Raw genomic sequence first — 21,398 nt, 5'->3', positions numbered from 1 at the left:
AATTACTATTGCTGAACATTCCCTTATCTCCAATAATTCAGTTATGTCCAAACAATAGCTTTTGTACTCGTTTACCCTCTGAATTAGAACATTTTTCAGCCTTGGATTGAAGAGTCGTTTATCTCAATAAATGGGAAATTTAACATTTTGTCACTCTTACATACCCAGTGATAACAAATTTGCCACTACCTCTCGCGGATTAAACTCCGTAAAGAGTGGCAAAAAATTAAAAGCCCCTCGATAAAAGATTACAATTGTGAAATTCATCCGATAAACATGTGTGACACGTTGGCAAAACAAATGCACAGGCCACTAGACAGCCGCCAAAATCTGTGCATACTTCATCACCTTGCAGATGCTCTCCAGCACTTCCATGGGGTTAACATTGCCCACCACGGTCACCTTCTTGCTCTCCAGCTCCACCTTGAAAGACACCACTCCTGTTCAAGTTCATCATCGAACAGAGAGGTCGACTAGATCAGAGTTCAGAAAATCGTCGTCAGCCGAGAAGACAACGGCGCCAAGTTGTTGTTTGGGATGCGTATGCATATCATTAGGATGAACATAGTGTTACCCACACATTCATATACCTTCCATCTTCGAGATCTGCTTCTCAACTTTCCTCGCGCAGCAATGGCAGTGCATAGACACCTTCAGTGCTACTGTCTGTGCAGCAGCTCAGCAGTACGTACATGCAGAAAAACACGGCATTAAGTTAATGACAGAGGTTAAAGAAAAGGCTACTACAGGCAAGAGAACGCTTCAGAATTCAGAAACAATTTTATTATCCAACAGCATGATTTCAGTCTTCAGGAACAGTTTGATTTTCCGACAAAAGGTGATTTCAGAAACAATAGTACCTTTGGTTCTTTCGCATCTGACGCCGCGAGCTCCTCGTCGAGATCAGTGATCGGCACAACCTGTTCCAGGTGGCTTCTCAGCAAGCCTCGCCTCTCATTGCTGCCTTCGTCTTCCTCCGGGTGATCTTCACTGGAACGCGGAAACCATGGCAGAGCTTTCTTCAGGCCTCTTGCAGCTCCAGCCATATGGAAGCAGGAAGCCCTCTGATGACAGACACCGACCAGTTTGGTCACCTTGCAATAAACTTATATACAGAGGAGAGCATATGAGTGATTAATATTTATTCATGAGACAGTCAATGACAGTCCCCTGGTACTATTATTACTACAGTGTTGAGCCTTTTTTCAACACTGTAGCTTAACCAACAATGTTCTGGAGGCATATATATATAAGTATATGAGGATGTGCTAGGAGGAAAATCATGTCAGGCCAACAACCAAGGAATCCAAAAGGTCCTTGCAACTTCACTGGTAGATCCATCCGTCCAACTACTTGCCTCTTGATTGAAAGATAGAAATGATTAGAGAAAGTCTATTTTGTGCTACCAGGGAACCCCATTTGCACCAACCAATGCAACGTCGATGCCTCCTGTGTTTCCTTCTGTAATCTGGGTCGGTGTTGGGTTACCTATTGTCTCCTCTATATCACTAGATTGTTGATTTTTTTTTTACTTCGCAAAAAGGTTTTGTGAGGGAATTTTACTGTATTTGAAAAATATCTCGATGTACTATATTTTTATGTGCAAAATCTGTAGATTTAGAAATTTTTAGTTCATGGATGTAACAGGCTGTAGATTAAAAAATAAGACATCAAGATACAAACTCAAAAAAACCTCTCACAAAAATTTCTGTAAACGGATTTCCTCCCCTTCATAGAGATACCAGAAGAACGGTTGGTACTTGTCGTTTGACGAAAGCTGCCGTGCATTGTACTATGCATAATATGCAAAGGAAAGGGGGCCATTTGAACTGTGCATAATAGGTGAGATTAATGATTAAAAAGGAAGGGACAATTTGAACTGTGCATCAGAGGTGCGATTATGGAGAATGGTAAAAATAATTTACATGAGGGGTGAGACTAGTGAAAAATGATAAAAAGAGGTGAGATTAGTTGAAGAAATAAAATGTGAACAAATGATAAAAGGAGGTGAGATTAGTGGAATAAATAAAAGAATGTGCATGAGATGTGGCATTAGCCAAAAAAAGATAAAAATAGGTTAGTGGACGAAATAAGATGGAAAAAATGATAAAAGGAGGTTAGATTAGCGGAAGAAAATAAGATGATTAAAAAAAAAGTGGTGGTCTGTTACAGAGGGAACCCCGGGCCAGAAGCGGGCCCATGGCGCAGCGGCCTGTAATCCTTCCACCCGCTGGAAGTGGGCAGTGATCGCTGCTCTGTGAAGCCAGCCTGACGCTCTAGGGCCGGAGAAGCCCATGGGCCTTCGCCAAAGCCCCTCCGCCCAGCTACGCAACTTGGAACGGGCAGGGCCAACACGATTGCACACATGGGCCTAGGCCCAGTTTCCGCACCGAACATCCGGTACCACTCGTGTTGCCCCCACTTGGGTCACAAGCTCCCGCGACTGAGCTCGGCGGGACAGGGGGTTCGAGCTGGAGATTTAAGCTGGTTCTCCGTCTGGTAGACTATATTAAAAGATTGGATGGTGTGGTTTTACGGTGTTTTTCTATAGGACCTGATATCTGGGTGTTGATATGTCTATATTTCTATAAATAAATTTTAAAAATGGGTTTAAAATTAGCTGGAGCTAAAATGTTATAGAATTTTGAACTGATTTTTTGTTTGAACAATCAAATAGAGTTATGAAATAACCCAAGGGCATTGATCGATTAACTCTTATAACATGATGGCATCTAAGGTCCCCGTTTCAGATCCTATAACATCTATTTAACTCTTTAAGTTAGTTATAATAGTAAGCTTCATAGAAATCTGATAATTTGTTGTCGTCTTTTTTTATATTCAGTTCATGGATTTGGACCCACTTGGCAGTTAACAGTGTCTTTTTGATGTGTTTGCTTGCTGCCCTCAAAAGCCAAACGTCATTCTGAGGCATCTGATTTCGATTGCCTAAGGCTAAATCAACATGTCTGAGTGATGGACTCTAGGTCAGGGGCTCAGGGCATCAACCCCTCCCCCGCCTACAATGGATTTTCTTTTCTTTTTTCCCGAATGTGTTCAGTTGTATCATATTAATGCGCCGCAGAAGAAAGCAGCAAATCCCTTTCTTTTCTCACTTATGAGATTTCATCCGCTCTAATTTTTATGGAAAATACAATGTAAATTTTTAAGTGAAGTTTTATTTTATTGCTAACCGATTTGGGAATATCTCCTACACTGGTTAGCAATCTTTAGCATGCACATGCCACGAGAAACTCTTTCACCGACTCGGTCTAAATACCGACTATATTTTCATTTTTTACTTCTATTTATAAGACAAAATTTAAGTGCAGGTTACACGAATAAGATTTTCGCATACTGAATCTCTCATGGTGTGCAGCAGTGCAGGTGCAGTGCTAGGGGAAGAGGGTCCCTCAGTTTGAAAATGGGGGATAAAAAAAACGCACAACTTCAATAGGAATATAAGTAAAAAAGGAAGATTATAAAACACAAGAAAAATACAGAAATAAACGTTTCAACATACCACAAATAAGATGAGTATTAAAAAACAAGTAAAAAATACAGAAATAAACGCTTAAATAGACTGCAAAATAAACACACAGATGAGATGAAAGGTCAACCACTTTTCTTCGGAACATATATCAACTCTATCTTTTCACTTGTGTTTATAAAACCAAAATTAAAATTTTTTACCTTAAATTTGAAGTTGATATTGAGTTTTTTTTACCGAAATTTATTTTTCAGCATTGACTTTATATCACTAAAAATATGTATATAAAGGCTTTATTCATAAATCATTTTTCATTTACAAATATATTGGTTGGTTTTTTCTTGAAAAAAAAAATCACCCCATAAATGACTTGGGACATTTTCTTGGGGATCATTTTTCACTTTTGAAGGAAAAAAAACTAAACAACAGAAAAATAATTTGCAAATAAAACTACAATGTAAAAACCTTAAAATCAACTCTAAATTTTTGTTGAAAATCAATTTTTCAAATTTTAGTAATCTAAAAGCCAAGATTGAAATATAAACTACGATAAAAGAACCTTAAAATCAAGTCTAAATAAATGAAGGTTGAAAAATCAAAATTATGCTAATAGGCATAAGCAAAAGACAAAAGATCCGAGTGTTAGAAATCTGGTAGGATTTAGAAAGCTACAATCATTTGTTTCACAGGACCAAATAAGAAAAATTTCTATAGGATTTGAATCATATAAAACCTTTCCAGAGATCCTTTGTTTCAAAAGAGTTGTGCACGTTTTTGGTAGTGTAGCAATTTCCATTTCTGCGATACCTGTTTCGGCTTTTATCAGCCAGCTAATCACGGCTCAATGATCTGTATCATTGAGAAGTGCAATGGACAAAGAAACCAGTACAGTGAAAGATGAAAATTGATGCTACCAAGATGAAACCAAACTATTGCTCTCATTCAAGCTGTAAACTTGTCACAAATCGCACCCAGGTCTCCACATTGTTCAACACGTACAAACTGCAGCTATAAAGCCACTTGTGCTTACAAATACCACTATAAGAGGATAGGTATATCAGATTGACACAAAGTGCAGTCACTAAAAAGATGTACTGAAAAACCCCAAACTTTATCAACCAACGGAGATCATTATTCCAAGCCCTCTTCAAGAACTGTCCACATCTTCAGACACGCAACCAACGAATTTGACATTTCTCGACGCATCACAACCGAGCAAAACCTAAATCCAAGAAATGTTCATGATAGAGTCAGTCACCTACATTATTATCAAAAACTGAATGCACGTCCTCTAAATTGCTGCTCTCAGAAAAGGCTCACCACAATTCAAGCAACAAATGCCACCCCTGAGTCTGCTGTGAAGTGAAACCAGCACAAACAGGCGTTTATAACCTTCAAGTGCAGTATAAATCATATAAGGCAGACAACTTTAACCAATTTCTCTAAAAAAAGGTAGAGATATCGATCAATGAAATAAATCATGTCACTTGACAACATATGCAGTGTGCAAATTAGTAAGGGATTTGAAGATGTTGAAATAGGGCAGTACCTAACATAACTTAGGACAAGAAGCCACCCAAAGTGCTCCAGATCAAAACAGGAGATCACTAAGGGCTTAAAAATATAGCCTGCATAAGCATACACCACAGCTAAGTTTGCAGGACGGATACGGAAAATCATAAGGTGATAATCAGGAAAAAAAAATGTAACTGACCGTAAGCAGCTTATTCAGATGCAGTTCACCTTACATGGTGCTTCACTGACTAAAGTTCATCTCTGAGTATCTGCAGTAAAGAATATATACATCAGCTGAAAATCATGGTACGAGAACAGTGAACACCAGAATAACTTTGGGATTCAAAATGTTGCAAAGACAATGCTTGCCTCCTAGGCTTGTTCTGGCGATGATCAAGCTCTTCATTCACAATATCTGCAAGCAAGATGCCAACATATTACTTATAGACGAATTTATGAACTGTAACATATAATATAACAGTTCAAGAACAATAAGTAATCAAAGGTGCAGTATGACTTACCATTTCGAGGAGGAGAAGCTCCCTTGTTAGGGATAGATTCCCTAAAAAAATGAACAAACTATATCAATTCCTACTTTTATAGGAAAATCTTGGACAATGCAATAACACATAGCCAGGCAGGTTACATAATATTCATACTAATGCCTTTATATGTGTAACACCAAAATTCCTCCATAGTCTATTCTAGGTGTATTAACATTTCTGAACTTATCCAACAATAAATTCTTGCAGCCATTCGAGCGATTCACTTCATCAGTTCATTTACATAAGATATACAGCTAAGTACTTGGGCTTATTGAATACTAGTACGATACAATTATGCAAGAGATAATGACTTTGAAGATGTATACACCATGTCACCATCAGATGATTAGGTATAAAAGATATGTTCAGTAAATTAGTTTACACCAAGAGGTGTTTTTCTGAAACAACCAGAAAAGCTTAACCCTCGTATCAATTATTTGTCGATTATATCATTTACCTGGATGGAACTGACGATGAGGTCTGTCCCGAAGACCTGGAGTAAAAGGACGGATCCAGAGCAATATAAGGTGAATATGATCCTCCAAAAGCACCAGCTGCACCAGTTAACAGTGGCAACCTATACCATCATTTCAAGTGTTATAAGATGGAATAAGAAAACGTGCAGAAAAGGCCCAACAACAAAAATCATCGTATTGAGTCCATAGGAAAATAAATCAGAACTATGTACAAAGGAGACAACAAAAAAGTGACACGTCAAAGTAGCTTATAAGCACAAAAGATTCATATCACAAAACAATTTCAGCTATAATATCCCACAGCATATTATATTTATAGACAAAATGAAAGCATTTGCAACCACCTGTCATAAAAACATAAGCTAAGAAAAGTGTAGTTAGTAGGTCAAAACAAGATGTGTGTATTCAGATAATACAAGTTAATATACTGTTTGGTAAAAAAAAATGATACTATTTGGACAAGCATCCGGTAACACAGCAGAAAATATTATTTGGAAAAGCATATCTAGTGAGACACAAGGAAATATACCATGTCATTTCATTATTTCCCATTCCCATCTGCTGTTGAGCCACATAACCAGGGAGGGCCATACCAACAGTAGGAACTCCAAGACCACCAGGATGCTGACTGCCAAACTGCATCACTGCATAAGGATAAAAACAGGAAAGACAATGAGTTCAAATGATTTCAATGGAAATTAAAAAATAAAAGTGATCTGATTACTACAAGAGAAGGTCTGTAGAATGACCAAGGAAGCAAACCTGGGAGGAGAGCTGGAGTGCCAGGAAAATTTTGCTCACCCTGGGGAAGACCAACAGCCCCAGCAGCCCCAATAACCTGGGCTCCACCATACATAAAGGAACTCCTTCCAGTTTCCTGATTATTGGTTTTTCCTGCCCCAGATGGTGCATTTGATTTGTTTGAACTAGGATACAGACCATTCTCACCACTTTCAGTTGATCTAACAGGTTGATGCTGAGTAGTTGATGGGTTGCCAGTGCAATGGTTCAACTGCTGAGTTGGTATTCTCATTGCAGATTGAGTCTGGACTTGCCCTGACTTTTGGTGCACGGCTGATGTGTGGCTTTGCTGTGATATAGGAACCCTAGAATGTTGGTGAACAGATGAAGTGGACTGATTGTTTGAAGGAATCCCATTTCCTCCTTGAGCTCTAGGAGATTGACCATGATTAACTGAAGATGCTGCAAATCCTGATGAATTTAACGATGTTCCTCCATTCCTTGGAGATTGTCTAACAGGACCATCAGCATGTTGATACCTGTCACGTGCACCATAATCCATGGTTGTTCTCCCTCTAACTGATGGGCCAGATTGTACCTTCAAATTGTCGTCCCCTCTAACTGAAGATGGAAAGATCTTATTGGAACCCCCTGCTTGTATATTGTCTCTTCTTTGAGCTGCCACAGAGAAATCTGGGTTGGAAGCACCAGAGGGATAAAATGGTGGTGACGCAGAATTCAAGCTTGAATTGACAATATTCTTTTTAAGAGGGACTGTTTCTGACTGCACATTTAAAGTTTGGCCACTCTCTCTGGCAGCTGAAGCATTTGCAGCTGACTCTCGTGATCTTGCAGGTCTGAATAAATAATAATAAGATAATTATGTAGGGTGAAAATCACAAGCAAAGCCGTGCAGTCATGAGACCTATTTCCATTCAATTATCCCCAGTAGGGTGTGCATTATTGTGGTTTGTGTTGGGTAGTTGGGAAGGATTAGAAATAATAATCACTTACTGTTTCCGTTGGAATCCAACAACATCTCGGTTGTTCTTTGCAACAGCTTCATAGCGTCGAGGTCCTCTCCCTCTAACAACCTTTTGGGGTCGGTTTTGGTTGTTGTTGTTATTGATATCTTCATTATAACCACGATACCTTCCACCTCTGGCAAACCCGCGGCCAGTGCCTCGAGTTCTACCCCCACCACCACGGCCTCTAAAACGACCCCTTGACATTCGCTTATCCTGTAATGCAGAAATCCTAACTCAATATTTCACCAACATTGAATATAGAGCTTTCATTTGCAAATCAAAGGAAATGGATAGTTACCTCATAGCGTTCCTCTTGCAGGTTCATTTCCTCAAATCTGTCATGTACCCAAGCTTGATCATCTTTGGCGTCCCATAACTTCCTCCCACCAAACATTCTCCTGCTCTCAGAAGAAAACAAAAAACAAAATGAGCACAGGTGAAGAGCAAGATATCTTTTAGCAGCCACCATTATCCAATGCCAAGATTACAAAAGAGTCAAAAGTAAACCAATAAGTAAATAACCAACATGAGCCCATATTAAATAGATTGGCTATAGTCACTATAGATTTATCAAAAGCTCGCACTGAAGGATCTGTTTTCAGGGGAAGCACGATGAACATGCTGTATTGTCGATTGCATATTGGAAACTGTTACCATACAAACAAGAGGTTAGCTCACAGCTCACACTTCCCATGTACCATCCCAACAATGTGGTACAGCTTTTTATCATGGCTTGGAATAAGGGGGATCCACCCTCTAATGAATGCCCATGCGTTATTCTATGCCCAACAATAATCATTAGGTTTTAGTAAATATGCAGCGATTACGTGGTACATTTTCTCATTGTATTAAAATATGTCCTACATATTGTAATGCTAAGGCAACACTCATAACGGCCATCTCAAACCATAAAATGAATTCATAATTCCATTCATAGTCAACACAATCTAATATCCCTCCCACCCACCTCCTCTCTCGCTATGTTAGCAAAATTATGCAATAGAGTATATTATTAATAAACATGGGCAACTGTCCTACAAAAACCCTAGCATTGAAAGAACAAACAAAATTCTGTGTAGCTAGCAACCAGGGCAGCACTACCATACCAAGAATATTAAGCATCAAAATTTATGCACACATAATTTCCAAGAACTTAAACAAAAAAAGGTGGGAAAATGTGTCTGCATTAGCCCCCAACAAAGAAGTATCCAGCAGTAAGTCCCTGGATTTGATTGTACGAAAATATTTCATGTAGGGCTCCCTGAAAAAGGATTTTTCTTTCTGGTTTCACTGGCCCCTTATTGTGAGTTATCATATTTCCTCTAAAACTTTTATCAGCTTACAGCTTGCCCGCAATGAGGATTTTCATTTCGAGCACAATGATCGCCCATATGCAAAATAAGTGAGTTCAGAAGATCTAAAGTCTACAGAGCTGCTTTTCAAAGTTTAAACAAATCTCGAAGTTTGTTTTTTTCTTCTGAATGCTTGCATTGCTAATATCACTTTTGTATGAATTGCATACAATAAAACCCATGCTTCATCGCCTACCTTTGGAATCAAAAACTGAATTATAATGCAGCTCTGGCTTCTCCAGAGGCCAAAGTTGCACAAGAGAAATATCAATTCTACCAAAACTATGGCTATAGCAGATAAGGTATAGATTTCGGGACGAACTCACCTGCGTCGTCCGCGATTCTCCTCCTGGAAGCGGTCATCGTGCATGTAGAAGGCGCCGGAAGTGGGTACCGCAAACGGCTCGTGCTCCTTCTTCTCTTCCCCGTCCCCTTCGGCCTCCGCCCCCTCTCCCTCCACCTTCTCTCCCTCCTCCCCTTGTGCACTGGCGACCTCCTTGGGCGGCTCGGCGCGGCCGTCGTACTCCTCCTCGAACCCCTCGCCGACCTCCTCCCCCAAATCATCGTAGTACTCCTCGTCATCGTCCTCGTACGCCTCGTCCTCGTACGCCTCGGCGGCGCCCTGCCCGTCGTCATCCTCGCGGTCGGACCCGATCCGCCTCCCCTCCTCGGACCCCTCGTCGTCGCTGGCCTCCCGGCGCCGCATCGCGGGGAGCGGCGCGTCGTCGGGGTCGCTCACATACTCCTCCTCGTCCTCATCCCCGGTCTCCGCCGTCTCCGCCTCCGCCTCCTCAGGAGTCAGCGGCGCCGCAGGGGGCTTCTCGGCGGCGGGGGCATGCTCTGGCTGCGCGTCCGCCGCCGTCGTTGGGTCGGCCATGGGCGGGCGGGCCGGGCGGGCGAGCGAGCGAAGCAACCCTAGATTTGGCTGCTGCGGCGCGGTGTGGTGAGAGATTTTTTTTTTCTCTCTTTCGCCCCTCTCTTCTCTGTGGGTTTGGTTTTGTGGGGAAAACGAAACGAGAGAGTTCGAATCGGAGGGGAGAGCAGGGGAAATTTACCTATTTGCCACCGTTAAAAACACCGTGTCACTATTAGCTTTCATCCTTATTATTTGCCCTAAGCAAGATAAGGTTTGCTAATTTTATGCCAATTATGCATATGTGGCAGCCTGGGATGATGTATAATGTCTCTTTTGCCCCTAGCATTATTTTGTGTTTCATAAGATACAAAACTAATTATTTAGATATTTTTACAGCAATGTATATATATATATATTAGCAACTCTTTAATCCATGAATAAATAACAATCATCAATTTTTTATTATTTAAATATGGGTTGGAGACCTAGTTATTATGCATATATACGTGTATGGTAAACTTTTGAATCGAGAAAATTGGTGATTGTTATTCATTCATGGATTAAAGAGTTGTTACTGTATGCATATATGTTTATTTTGTTTGATATATATTGCTATAAAATATCCAAGTAATTAGTTTTGTATCTTATGAAACACAAGATAGTGCTAAGGGCAAAAGAGACATTTTGTCCATGCTTTTGAAGCTTACATGTGGTTCTAGGCTGCCACGTGTGCATAGTTGGCAAAAAATTAGTACACCTGCTTTTGCCAGTGGCAAAAAATGAGGATGAAAGTTAATAGTGACATCTCAGGAGCAGTCGTTTGTAACGGTGGCAAATAGTTAAATTTGCCGGAGAGGAGGGGAGAGGAGGCTGGGGAGAGAGAGGCGCGGAACGGGACGGGATTACGGACGGCGTGCAGTTACGGCCGGGGGAACGGGAGTGTAAAACGGCCACGGCAAGCTCTACCCGGTTTTTTTTTTTTACGTTGGGTTTGGTCTGCGTGTTAGATAGGATGGTTTGATTTATTTTATGGATTAATTTTATTTTCTGTTTAGTTGGAGGGATTGTCCGAATCTTGTTCTTTTTAAGAGATTAGATGGAATGTAGTGAACTCATTACTTGTTTGGTTTGATGGATGAACCATAATGAGTTAGTAAGGTTATCTTATTATATTCAAAATGATATATTGAATACTAAGATTAATATAAAAGTAATTAAATATATAATTATACATTTAAAATATTTTAAATAATTTTAATAAAATAAAATAGACATTTCACAATAAATATCCCAGATGCACATGTAGTATAATAAGCTTGATCTTAATTTGTGTTTCATCATAAATAAATTTACTAGTAAGACAACATCAAACGATGGATCATTAAACAATATAAAAACTCTAGCGTCGCCGAACTATCATATGATGGATTCCCACTGTTTTGGTGAGATGAGAACTCATCCCAACCATCCACCAACCAAACAGGGGCAGTGATGGGTTGGCCATATCCCAACCCATCTTATTACTAGAACCAAACATATCCTTATGGCATGCACACTAGAAGCTACTACATGGAGTGGTCTCATGGAAAACAGAGGTGCTGCGTAGGATAAAGCCACACGAAAAAAAGATGTGCTGCATAGTTTGCTCTCCCCTCGTCGGTTGTGCTCTTCTCTCTTACAAAATTTGAAAAGATTCCTCTCTTGGATCCAACTCATCCCACACATCCACCAACCAAACAGGTTAGGGAGGGTTGGTCATATCCCAACCTATCTCATCCCTAGAACCAAATACATCCTTAGGGCATGCACACTATAAGTTTAGTGTATGGAGTGGTCTTAGGGGAAAAAGAGGTATAACATAGGATAAAGTCACATGGAAAAAAGAGGTGCTACATAGGATAAAGCCACCGAGAAAAAAGAGATGCTACATAGTTTTCTCTCCCCTCGCCAGTTGTGCTCTTTCCTCTCTTGCAAAGTGTGTGCTCCCTGACAAGACAAGTGTGCCATGCAGAGGCGACGAGAAGCTCTGCAAGGACACGAGTAGAGCAGAGCTGGAGAGGAATCTCTGACATATTCTGACAAAACCACTCACTAGCTCATTGCATTGTGTATGTCCTTAGTTGTGTTTGGTTACTCAACATACGACCGTTACTAAGATATGGCGAGAAGGGCGACCGCCTAGGTCCAACAAACTCAAGAGGTACCAAATCATATGTGTTGTCAAACCAAAGATACTATGCTCATCAGCTCATGAGATTAGGACCGCAGGAGTACAGGAGTGTAGTTGTCCTCTAGATCGCTCATTTAATCCAGGATTTCTTCTTTTCACCATTCACCATCTCACTGTCTCATCGTTCTCACTAAGTCCTCCCAAATGCACGGAACGGCCCTACCTACACTAGCACATTTCTCCCATTCAGATTGAGTGCGGTTTGGTTGTGAGGGCACATATACATTTTTTGGTTATTTGTATTAATGCAGTCTGGCTAACACAAGATTATGTTTGGTTACTTGTATCGGAGATATGATCGAGCAAAAATTTTTTTAGCTGTTTCTATATAATATATACATGGGTAACTATAAACAACATTACATACATAAAATTACACATATACTGTAAGCATATATTTTTGGTTGAGACGACCAATTTAATAAAATTGATATACTTTTATCATATACACATATGATAAAATTAATTAGGAAAATAATTCTAGCATCTTTACTCTACTATATACATATGACGAATAGCGTATGACATCTATGTAAAATAAAAGTAGAGAGAGGATGGACCAGCACGGAGTCAGATGTAAGGATTCGGCTTGAGCACCATCGCCGAACATGTTATCGACGGAGTATGAACCGCAATCTTTGTTGGAGCTCCCTACGGATCTCGTCAGTGTAATCTTCAGTACCGTTTATCACCATTGATGCATCCCGCGCAGTGGAACTCGCTATCTCGGTTGTTCACGTGGCTGTAGTTACCTGACTGGACCTTTCATAGCCTACCCAACTCCAACTTACGACGTCTACCGTTCCATTTCGACTGACATGGATAGCTAGTGCATGCCTAGATTCATGTTTCGCAAGCCAACAGATACTGTGATTTTTCATAAGATTTTACAATTATCTTTCGTTTCTATCTTTTTGCTTCCGCTTATTTTTATAAGTCAAAATTTAAATCCTCAACCTTAAATTTAGAGTTGATTTTAGTAGTTTTCATTAAAGTTTATTTTTAGACTTGGTTTTTAGATCACTAAGAATATGTATATAAAAGTTTTATGCATAAATTATTTTTCGTTTATAAATATTTTATTTGTTTTTTGCATGAAAAACCAAACAAACACATCTTTATTTTTTCAAAATAGTGGGGTTGATATGTTTGATTCATTGAGAATTTATAAGTCCGTAATGGACTACGTGTCAGTTTTGATGTTCTAATTAGAAACTGTAATAAATTATTATAGTGTTTTTGTTATAACGTATTTTCTATTGAATTTATATGTAGAGTAAGATTCTAATTCGAGCATACTTATATAAATAAGATAAGACCATAAGGGGATGTGTCATTGATTTGTAGTAAAACTAAGTGTTGTGGCCCAAAATCACAAACTAGAAGATGAATAGGCGACGTAAGTCAACTTTCCTCGTCCATCCAAAGTGAACACTAGTGTAGAAATGATCAAATACTCTAGTGTTGTATTACCTGATTATCTTTCTATTACACAAGAGGGATACGAGCTTTTATAGGCCTTGGATTCACTGGGAAGTTACAAAAGTGCCCCTTGAACATATTAGAGTGCACATGGATATTACATTAATCTAAATAACGTCTTGGGACCACAATATGAGCTATTGCCAGTACTTGAGTGTTGGTCCCTAGGTATCTTGGGGAAATAATTTATAGAAACGTAGCCGACAAGCTTCGCCCTATTCCTTCTAGAGCAACATTGTGAGTACTCACTTACTCCTGCATAGTACGGCTAGTAAGCGTAAATAAATCAATATGCTCATAGAGCATAAATAACACAACATGCTCGATCAGCATAACCAATTCAATATGCCCGTGGAACATAAACACTTCAACATGCTCGAAGAGCATAAACATTTAAACATGCTTGAGGAGCATAAGCTTCGAGAATGAATATTTCAACCTATCGATGGAGTGATTAACCAAATAGTGACAAGATGATCATGTACCAACACTCGGAATAAAACCTAGTATTAAATTAGAATGATAATACATGCTTACTTTAAATTGAAATTATATAAAAACAAGTGGTGAGTAATGGTTGCATGACTCCGCCAATGAGGGTTCAATTCCAGTGCACATAAATATTACACTCATGCAAGTGGGTTTCAATATAATTCATTACAATCATATATATGTCATTAGTTTCTGTTTCTTTGAGCATATACGTGAGTGTGGTATTGCATGTGCAGTAATGTGTTTGTGCGTCTATTATATAATCAAAAAAATAATTAATGTTAAACTTATTTGTATTTGACAATAAGAGGTTCTATATTTTTTATGTTGGTAAAATTACAAGGTTGTACCTAACACATAATAAACAATAAATATAGTGAAAACTAACTATTGTCATTTGTTATTTACTTATTGATTCCTAATCGATGTTACGCAACAGATAGCTGAAGGAGAAAGTATGTTTGATACCATGTCATTAAAGTGTGTGCTAGCAAAATAAAAACGATGGTTGTCCAAAGATCAACTTTAAATTCATCTCATCACTTAACTTTCAAAATTATTGCTTAGAACCAACAACATAAGTGGACTTATAAGATTTTGTTATATGTTTAATAATACGAGATATATGGACATATAGAAACACGTATTTTATATCAGATTCAAATTTAGATAATAATATATTTTAGTTTTCTCTCTCATGTCCTTTCCATGAGTCTCAGTTCAGTTTAAGTGAGCGGGCTGAAAATATCCATCCCCTACACTTGGCTACTTTCTCTATTATATCTTTGGACATGTATCCTCCATACACGACCAAACTCACTATTTGTTAGATAAATGATGAAAACGAATGAATCCAGATATTGAGTGCATTGATTGCTTGTCGTTGGTTGCGATGGATTCATCAATCTGCTCTTGAGGTTGAATAAGAGAAGTTGTGTGCTTCAGTTATGTGCTCCTAACTATATCTGTATACTAAAGTACAAAGGGCATTGTTGGATAATGGTTTAGCGGCTCAAGCATGCTATTGATAAATACTCGTTTGTTTATACATGTTCAAAAACATTCCCTAGAATTAGCGAGTGTAAGATTTAAATTGTTGTATATATAGTTCGCAATGCATATTTGCCATTGCTGATGTTTATAGGATGTCCACAAGGAGACATCCATGTGTTTAAGATATATGATGGATTATCTTATTTTGTCGGTATGCTTTTTATGCTCCTAAGCAATTTTATGTAAAATATTTATTATAAAAGTCTATCGCATAATATTTCGAAAGCAAATTTATATTCTTAAATAGCAATAACAAAAATCACATGGTCTAAAAATCTAAATCTTCGCCACTTTCAACCATATCCTTCATTTAGTTAAGATATTCTAGTTTTCAAAGTGCTCATATAGATATAATATATTTGTATATGTATTCATTTATAAGGATAAATGTACATGTGTGTATATAAGCATATGATCTTATACCTCGGTTCTCAAATGACAATGTCTTAGTTTCTTTGCGTTTTATCGGGTCGTGTATGAGCTTTACGTATAGCCTTGGCTACCCGTATTGAGGATATTTAATAATTTTATCACCTTTAGATTTAGTATTTAATCAATATGTCAGACACATTAAATGTTAAATATGTAAGACGTAGTCGTGGCAAAAAAAATAAATAAATGCTCCCCACCACCTCGCTCCATTGCCCTAGTTTTAATGTGCTTACCAGGCCCTTGTTTGGGCCGTTTGGCCCACTTACCCAATGATCCTGACACCGAACCGGACTAGAGAGAAGCGTGAGGCGGTCAGCGTCACACCGAAACCATGACCTACACGCCCGCACGCCTCAGCTTCCATAACTCCCATGGCGCGCAGCTGCGTCACATCCATGCGCGCCGGCCTACCTCCTCCCCATTCCTCGTGGCAATGGCGACCATCGCTGGAGGCGCCTCGGCGAAGGTACTGCCACTGGCGTTGCTGCTGCTGGCGGCCGAGGCAGCAGCCGTGGTGGTGACCGCGGCCGCCGGCGGTGACGAGGCGGCGGCGGGCATCATCATCAGGCCGCCCTGCTTCCACGCGTGCTTTGACCAGTGCGTGCCCCGCGAGGAGTACTGGTTCTGCCAGTTCTCGTGCTACCACAGCTGCTTCTCCGGCGCCGGCGCCGGCGCCGGCGCCGGCCGCTTTCCCGGTGACTGCGAGCACGCGTGCGCGCTGTCCATGTGCAGCCAGATCGACCCGGACAGCAAGGTGATGGCGGTGTGCCTCAGCACGTGCGCCAGGAGCTACGCCGTGGCCGGGTGCCGCCGCCGGCCGACGGCCAGCAGCTTTACGGCCGCCTTGTGATTGATTAATTCACCGTGTAATATATATGGCTTCTGCTGCTGCTGTATAATACTAGCAGATGTCTATAAGCTGATACAAAGGAGGGAGTGAACAAAAAAAAAGAAATGGGGTGAACTCTCTACATCAAATACATATATGAAGAGATAAAGAGATAAACATCAGAGTTAATCTTTTTGTCAATATATTATATCGGATTTTCTAACTGTTATGTGACAGATTTTTTACTATATTTTCAATCAAATATGTGACCTTCTGAGAAGATTTACTGGATTTTATTTTGGGCTCCGCAGTCCATGTATCTATTAATTGTGGGTTATGCAATATTAGTATAATTGATCAACATATAAAAAAATAATTCATATAATTTGTAATTACATAAATTGTATTAGAAATTTACAACAATTTTATTTAAGGTGAATTGTAATAGGATTCGTTAGCCCACTATTGGTTGAAATAATTTATATAATATATAAGTACATGAATTTTATTATAAATTTACAACATTTTTATTTATGTAATTATTATAAAAGTGAATTGTAATCGAATATGTTAGCCCATGGTTTGTAGTTGGGTCTATTAGCCCACTATATGTTGACTATTCCCTCCGTTTACGTTAATCCTAACGTAAGATGTTTCACTATTTTTTTAGTTACAATGTTTGATAATTTGTCTTATTCAAAAAATTATGAAAATATCATTTATTTTTCTTATGACTTACTTTATTATCAATAAAACTTTAAACACAACTTGTCATTTTTTATGTTTGTACTAAATTTTTAAATAAGACGAATGGTTAAACGTTGTGACTAAAAAAGTCAAACATCTTATATTATGAGACGGAGGTTGTATCAGTTTAGAACTATTTAATCAAAATTTTTGGATATAGATCGTGTGGTAGAAAAATGTGACTGATTTTACCGTAGGTTTCCTATCAAATTCTGCATAGACAGATCTTATTATATATGCTAGCTCTAATATAAATTTATACTTAATAAGTCTGCTTTACCGTGAAACTTCTCTGGAGTCAACCGGGACAAAACAAAGAGCAGCAGACAGACATACCATTAAGGCCTAAGGGCATGATTAGCTTAGTCACGACGAACATCTCGATATAAATATCTATACTAATTTAAATGACTCGGTGGTAGTGACAGTTAATCTATCACCCTATCATTTTCTATAGTTCTTTTTATAAATTAGTCTTTTTTTATAATATAAATAATCCAGATTTGATTCAAACAAATGGTAATATGGCAGCATACTTGATAAAAATATCAATAATATTCCATCCGTTTCATCTTATAAGACTTTCTGACATTAGCTAGATTCATATGTATGCTATTGAATTTAGACGCATATACAAAACATATGTATCGATGAATTTAAGCAAACCCAAAGTCTTATAATATATAACGGAGTATTTTGTAATATATTTGCATAGTAAATCATGGATATTTTGAAAGCGATATTAAAAACAAATAAGGGTGCATGCATGGTAGTGGCCGATCGGCATTAGTCGCAACTAGAAGCGTGTCGGAAATTGCTAAATTATGACCACCGGAACCTGTGCTCCAATTTGTAATGCAATATCATATACTAGTTCGATCGAACAACCCAATCTTGTCTTCAGTCACCCAAGGAGGTTGTCTATCCCTAAAGCCGCGTTTGACCCGTGCATAAGTTAACTTATCCTACTCGTTTTCTGCGCGCATGCTTCCTAAACTGCTAAACGGTTTATTTTTTGCAAAAAATTTTTTATAGAAAAGTTGTTTAAAAAAATCATATTAATCTATTTTATATTTTTTAATAATTATTAATTAATTAATCATATAATAATCTATTACTACATTTTTTTTTTGTCAGGATAAGTTAACTTACACCCATGAAAACGAACACGGCCTATCTTCCATACAAATTACCCGTACGGCTGACGCAAGTAACAGCGGATTAATCCCTAACATGGTGAAAACTAACACCCTATCTTTTCATTTCAATTTAAACTTTTTCAATCTTAAATTTAAAATTGATTTTGGGTTTTTTTCACCAGAGTTTTTTTCTAGTCTTAACAAATAGATCGCAAGAATACACGTATAGAAAGTTTTATTCATAAATTATTTTTTATTTGCAAATATATTATTTGATATTTTTTGTAGAAAAACAATATAAGCCCTAGTTGATCAACTACTCCTGCCGTAACTCAAACACAGATTACTGCGTTGATATTGGCAATGCACAAGAGATCCATATACTGAGCTGGCAACATCCGTGCATCCTAGAGACAGTATCCGGGTATCTTATCTATATGGTCTGCTTGCTAGAGTTGTCCCATCCGTGCAAATCCAACAGCAACGACAGCTAGCACAAACAGATCGCCAACAACAAAACCGAGAGAAGCCTGAGATGTTCCCTGCGCTGCGCGACGCACGCGAGCGAGCGGATCCGGTTTGCCCCCCCGCGCGAGCCCCGCGAGCAACAAAAGCGTGACAAGATTTTTCCCGCATCTCTGAGGCAGCTGATTCGATCGATCGCCGGAGCAAAACTCAGCTTGCATGCCGCGCGTGCACGGCGTCGAATCCCGGACGCCTCGCGCGCGCTCCAAACGCGTGACGCGCCCGCCCGCCGCCGGCCGCGCGCGCTATATACCGCGCGCGCGCCCGCCTCAGCGAAGCAACGCCACCACCCGTTTCGCACTTCACATCCCCGGCCCCATCGATCCACCGACCGTGCAGCAATGGGCTCCAGTGCGGCGGCCAAGGTCGCCGTCCTACTCCTGGCAGTGGCGGCGCTCCTCGCCGCGGCGAGCGCGCAGGGCCGTCGAAGCTTCGCCGGTGCGGCCAGGTTGAGCTCGAGCTTCGCCGCCGTGCGCGGGGACGACGACGACGACGACCACCGCAAGGATGACGGCCACTGGAAGTGCTACTCCTCCTGCATGAGCAAGTGCTGCGACGACGACGACGGCGACAAGGCCAAGGCTGCCGTCTCCGTCGTCGGGGACGACGACGACCACGACGACCATGACCACGACGACGACGACGAAGGCGACTACCACAAGTGCAAGGCGGAGTGCCTCGGGGGCTGCTTCAAGGACGTGCCGGGCGTCTGCTACCACAAGTGCGTCGCCGATTCCTGCATCAAGCTGCCACCCTGTACGTAATTAGCACCGCCTACCCAGTAATTAGCCAGCGATAATTCAGTCATTAATCTCACCTAAACTCTGTAACTAATTGAATTATTACTAAATCTATCCATGAGCTGCTTTTACTCGTGTGTGCATCTGCAGATAGCTCCGACAGGGTGGAGTGCTTCAAGAAGTGCGGCCACAAATGCTACCACGACGACGACGGCCCGAAGCCCAAGCCCAAGCCGAGCCCACCGAAGCCTGGGCCGAAGCCCAAACCCAAGCCTAGCCCGCCAAAGCCCAAGCCGAAGCCTAGCCCGCCAAAGCCCAAGCCGAAGCCGAGCCCACCAAAGCCTGGGCCGAAGCCGAGCCCACCAAAGCCTGGGCCGAAACCGAGCCCGCCCAAACCGTGGTGGCCAATACCGCTGCCTAAGCCGCCGTGTCCCCCCGGCGCCGCCGTGAAGTCGTCGCCGGCCGACGAGAAGAAGAACTGATCAGATGACACGCACGTATACGACGCAAATGATCAAGTGGAGCTCGCTGAAGTTACGGAGTAAATACAGCCAGGGCGACTTCTGATTGCTGCAAATTAGTTACTACAGATGACATACGCGATGTAATTGTCAAGTGATTATCTTTAAACTTGCCATATGTATGCCTAATCCTATGGATGAATTCTACATGTGTACTATTGAATTCGGGACAGTGCATCTACACTCTCTATAGATAAATTCCGATTTGTTGCTCTCTGATTTATTGCTTGGCTTCTATTACCACTGCAGTCTGCAGTGCAGAGAGGAACAAAGAGGAAATGCTTCGTTTTGGGGTGTTTAGTTGGAGAAAGGAAATTTTTTTTTGTCACATCAGACGTTTGACCAGATATCGAAAGGAGTTTTCGGACACAAACAAAAAAACGAATTTCACAGAGTGCTTAGAAACCATGAGACGAATCTTTTGAGTCTAATTAATTTGGCATTAGTATGTGTGGGTTATTATAGCACTTATGACTAATCATGGATTAATTAGGCTCAAAAGATTCATATAGCGATTTCTCCTATAGCTATATAATTAGTTTTTTTTCATCTATGTACTATGTTTAATGCTTCATTTAGGTGTCCAGAGATTTGATGTGATGTTTTTGGAAAAAAATTTGGGAACTAAACATGGCAAATTTTGGGCCGAATAAAGAATCATGTTTGGGCAAAGGAATATCGAGGATAAAGGAAATATGGCCAAGGACAACAAGTCATTTGGTTTGAATTCCTATTCCCATATTTGATAAATGTGATCATCGTATCACTCCATTATTTTCGCTTATACTTGTTTTTAAAGCCAAAAATTCATTTTTAAAACTTAAGTTTGGAGCTTTTTAAAAACTTAGTCATTTGGTTTGTAAGCCAAGATTTGTACAATTGTACCTTTCCACGGCCCAAAAACTGAAACCATCTAACAACAAAAGGTTAAAAGGCCATAAATTAATTTGAAATTATGTTCTAAGATTCAAAATTGCAGCTCAAACGAGCAAGCCCACTACAGATAAAATAGATAGAACAACCATGGAAAGAGACCCATGCAACGAAAGTGACAAAGAAAGTCTATAAAATAAATAATAAAATGAAATTCCAAAATTTAAAATCAACTTTTGATTGTAATCTAAACATCAGCCAAGAAGGATTTTTATAAGGCTTTCGTGAACACAACCATTCAATGCAGTTATGCTGATATCTGAAGCCCAAATCTA

At 39.9% G+C, this 21,398-nt stretch overlaps 4 protein-coding genes across 5 annotated transcripts; 2 read left to right on the top strand and 2 right to left on the bottom strand.

Moving 5' to 3' along the window:
- Nucleotides 1-64: 64 nt before the first annotated feature.
- LOC107304946 (protein SODIUM POTASSIUM ROOT DEFECTIVE 3-like) lies at nucleotides 65-1,077 on the bottom strand. Its single transcript, XM_015841115.2, has 3 exons — nucleotides 861-1,077; nucleotides 591-666; nucleotides 65-440 (listed from the first exon to the last, which is right to left on the bottom strand). Exons 1-3 carry the CDS (start codon nucleotides 1,044-1,046, stop codon nucleotides 313-315), a joined length of 390 nt encoding a protein of 129 aa, XP_015696601.1. The 5' UTR covers nucleotides 1,047-1,077; the 3' UTR covers nucleotides 65-312.
- Nucleotides 1,078-4,391: 3,314 nt separating this feature from the next.
- Nucleotides 4,392-10,111, bottom strand: LOC102721793 (protein MLN51 homolog). Of its 2 annotated transcripts, none has more exons than XM_015832564.1 (12): nucleotides 9,471-10,111; nucleotides 8,091-8,190; nucleotides 7,779-8,005; nucleotides 6,786-7,621; nucleotides 6,553-6,667; nucleotides 6,005-6,124; nucleotides 5,524-5,564; nucleotides 5,372-5,417; nucleotides 5,202-5,271; nucleotides 5,037-5,115; nucleotides 4,808-4,929; nucleotides 4,392-4,709 (listed from the first exon to the last, which is right to left on the bottom strand). In XM_015832564.1, exons 1-9 carry the CDS (start codon nucleotides 10,019-10,021, stop codon nucleotides 5,244-5,246), a joined length of 2,064 nt encoding a protein of 687 aa, XP_015688050.1. In that variant the 5' UTR covers nucleotides 10,022-10,111; the 3' UTR covers nucleotides 4,392-4,709; nucleotides 4,808-4,929; nucleotides 5,037-5,115; nucleotides 5,202-5,243. The 2 variants fall into 2 exon arrangements, with proteins under 2 accessions (XP_015688050.1, XP_006646061.1); XM_006645998.2 differs by having other exon boundaries at nucleotides 4,808-4,879.
- A 5,961-nt stretch (nucleotides 10,112-16,072) lies between these two features.
- On the top strand, nucleotides 16,073-16,741 carry LOC121053277. The gene has a single exon (XM_040519982.1). It carries the CDS (start codon nucleotides 16,123-16,125, stop codon nucleotides 16,537-16,539), a length of 417 nt encoding a protein of 138 aa, XP_040375916.1. The 5' UTR covers nucleotides 16,073-16,122; the 3' UTR covers nucleotides 16,540-16,741.
- Nucleotides 16,742-19,194: 2,453 nt separating this feature from the next.
- Nucleotides 19,195-20,404, top strand: LOC102721505 (formin-like protein 3). The gene is made up of 2 exons (XM_015833686.2): nucleotides 19,195-19,685; nucleotides 19,820-20,404. The coding sequence occupies exons 1-2, from the start codon at nucleotides 19,271-19,273 to the stop codon at nucleotides 20,149-20,151; spliced, it is 747 nt and encodes a 248-aa protein (XP_015689172.2). The 5' UTR covers nucleotides 19,195-19,270; the 3' UTR covers nucleotides 20,152-20,404.
- Nucleotides 20,405-21,398: the final 994 nt, after the last annotated feature.

This window comes from Oryza brachyantha, chromosome 1, assembly GCF_000231095.2.
Source record: "Oryza brachyantha chromosome 1, ObraRS2, whole genome shotgun sequence".
NCBI classification, from domain to species: domain Eukaryota; kingdom Viridiplantae; phylum Streptophyta; class Magnoliopsida; order Poales; family Poaceae; genus Oryza; species Oryza brachyantha.
Note: the sequence above shows the minus strand (reverse complement) of the source record. Positions and strands in the feature narration are given on the sequence as shown.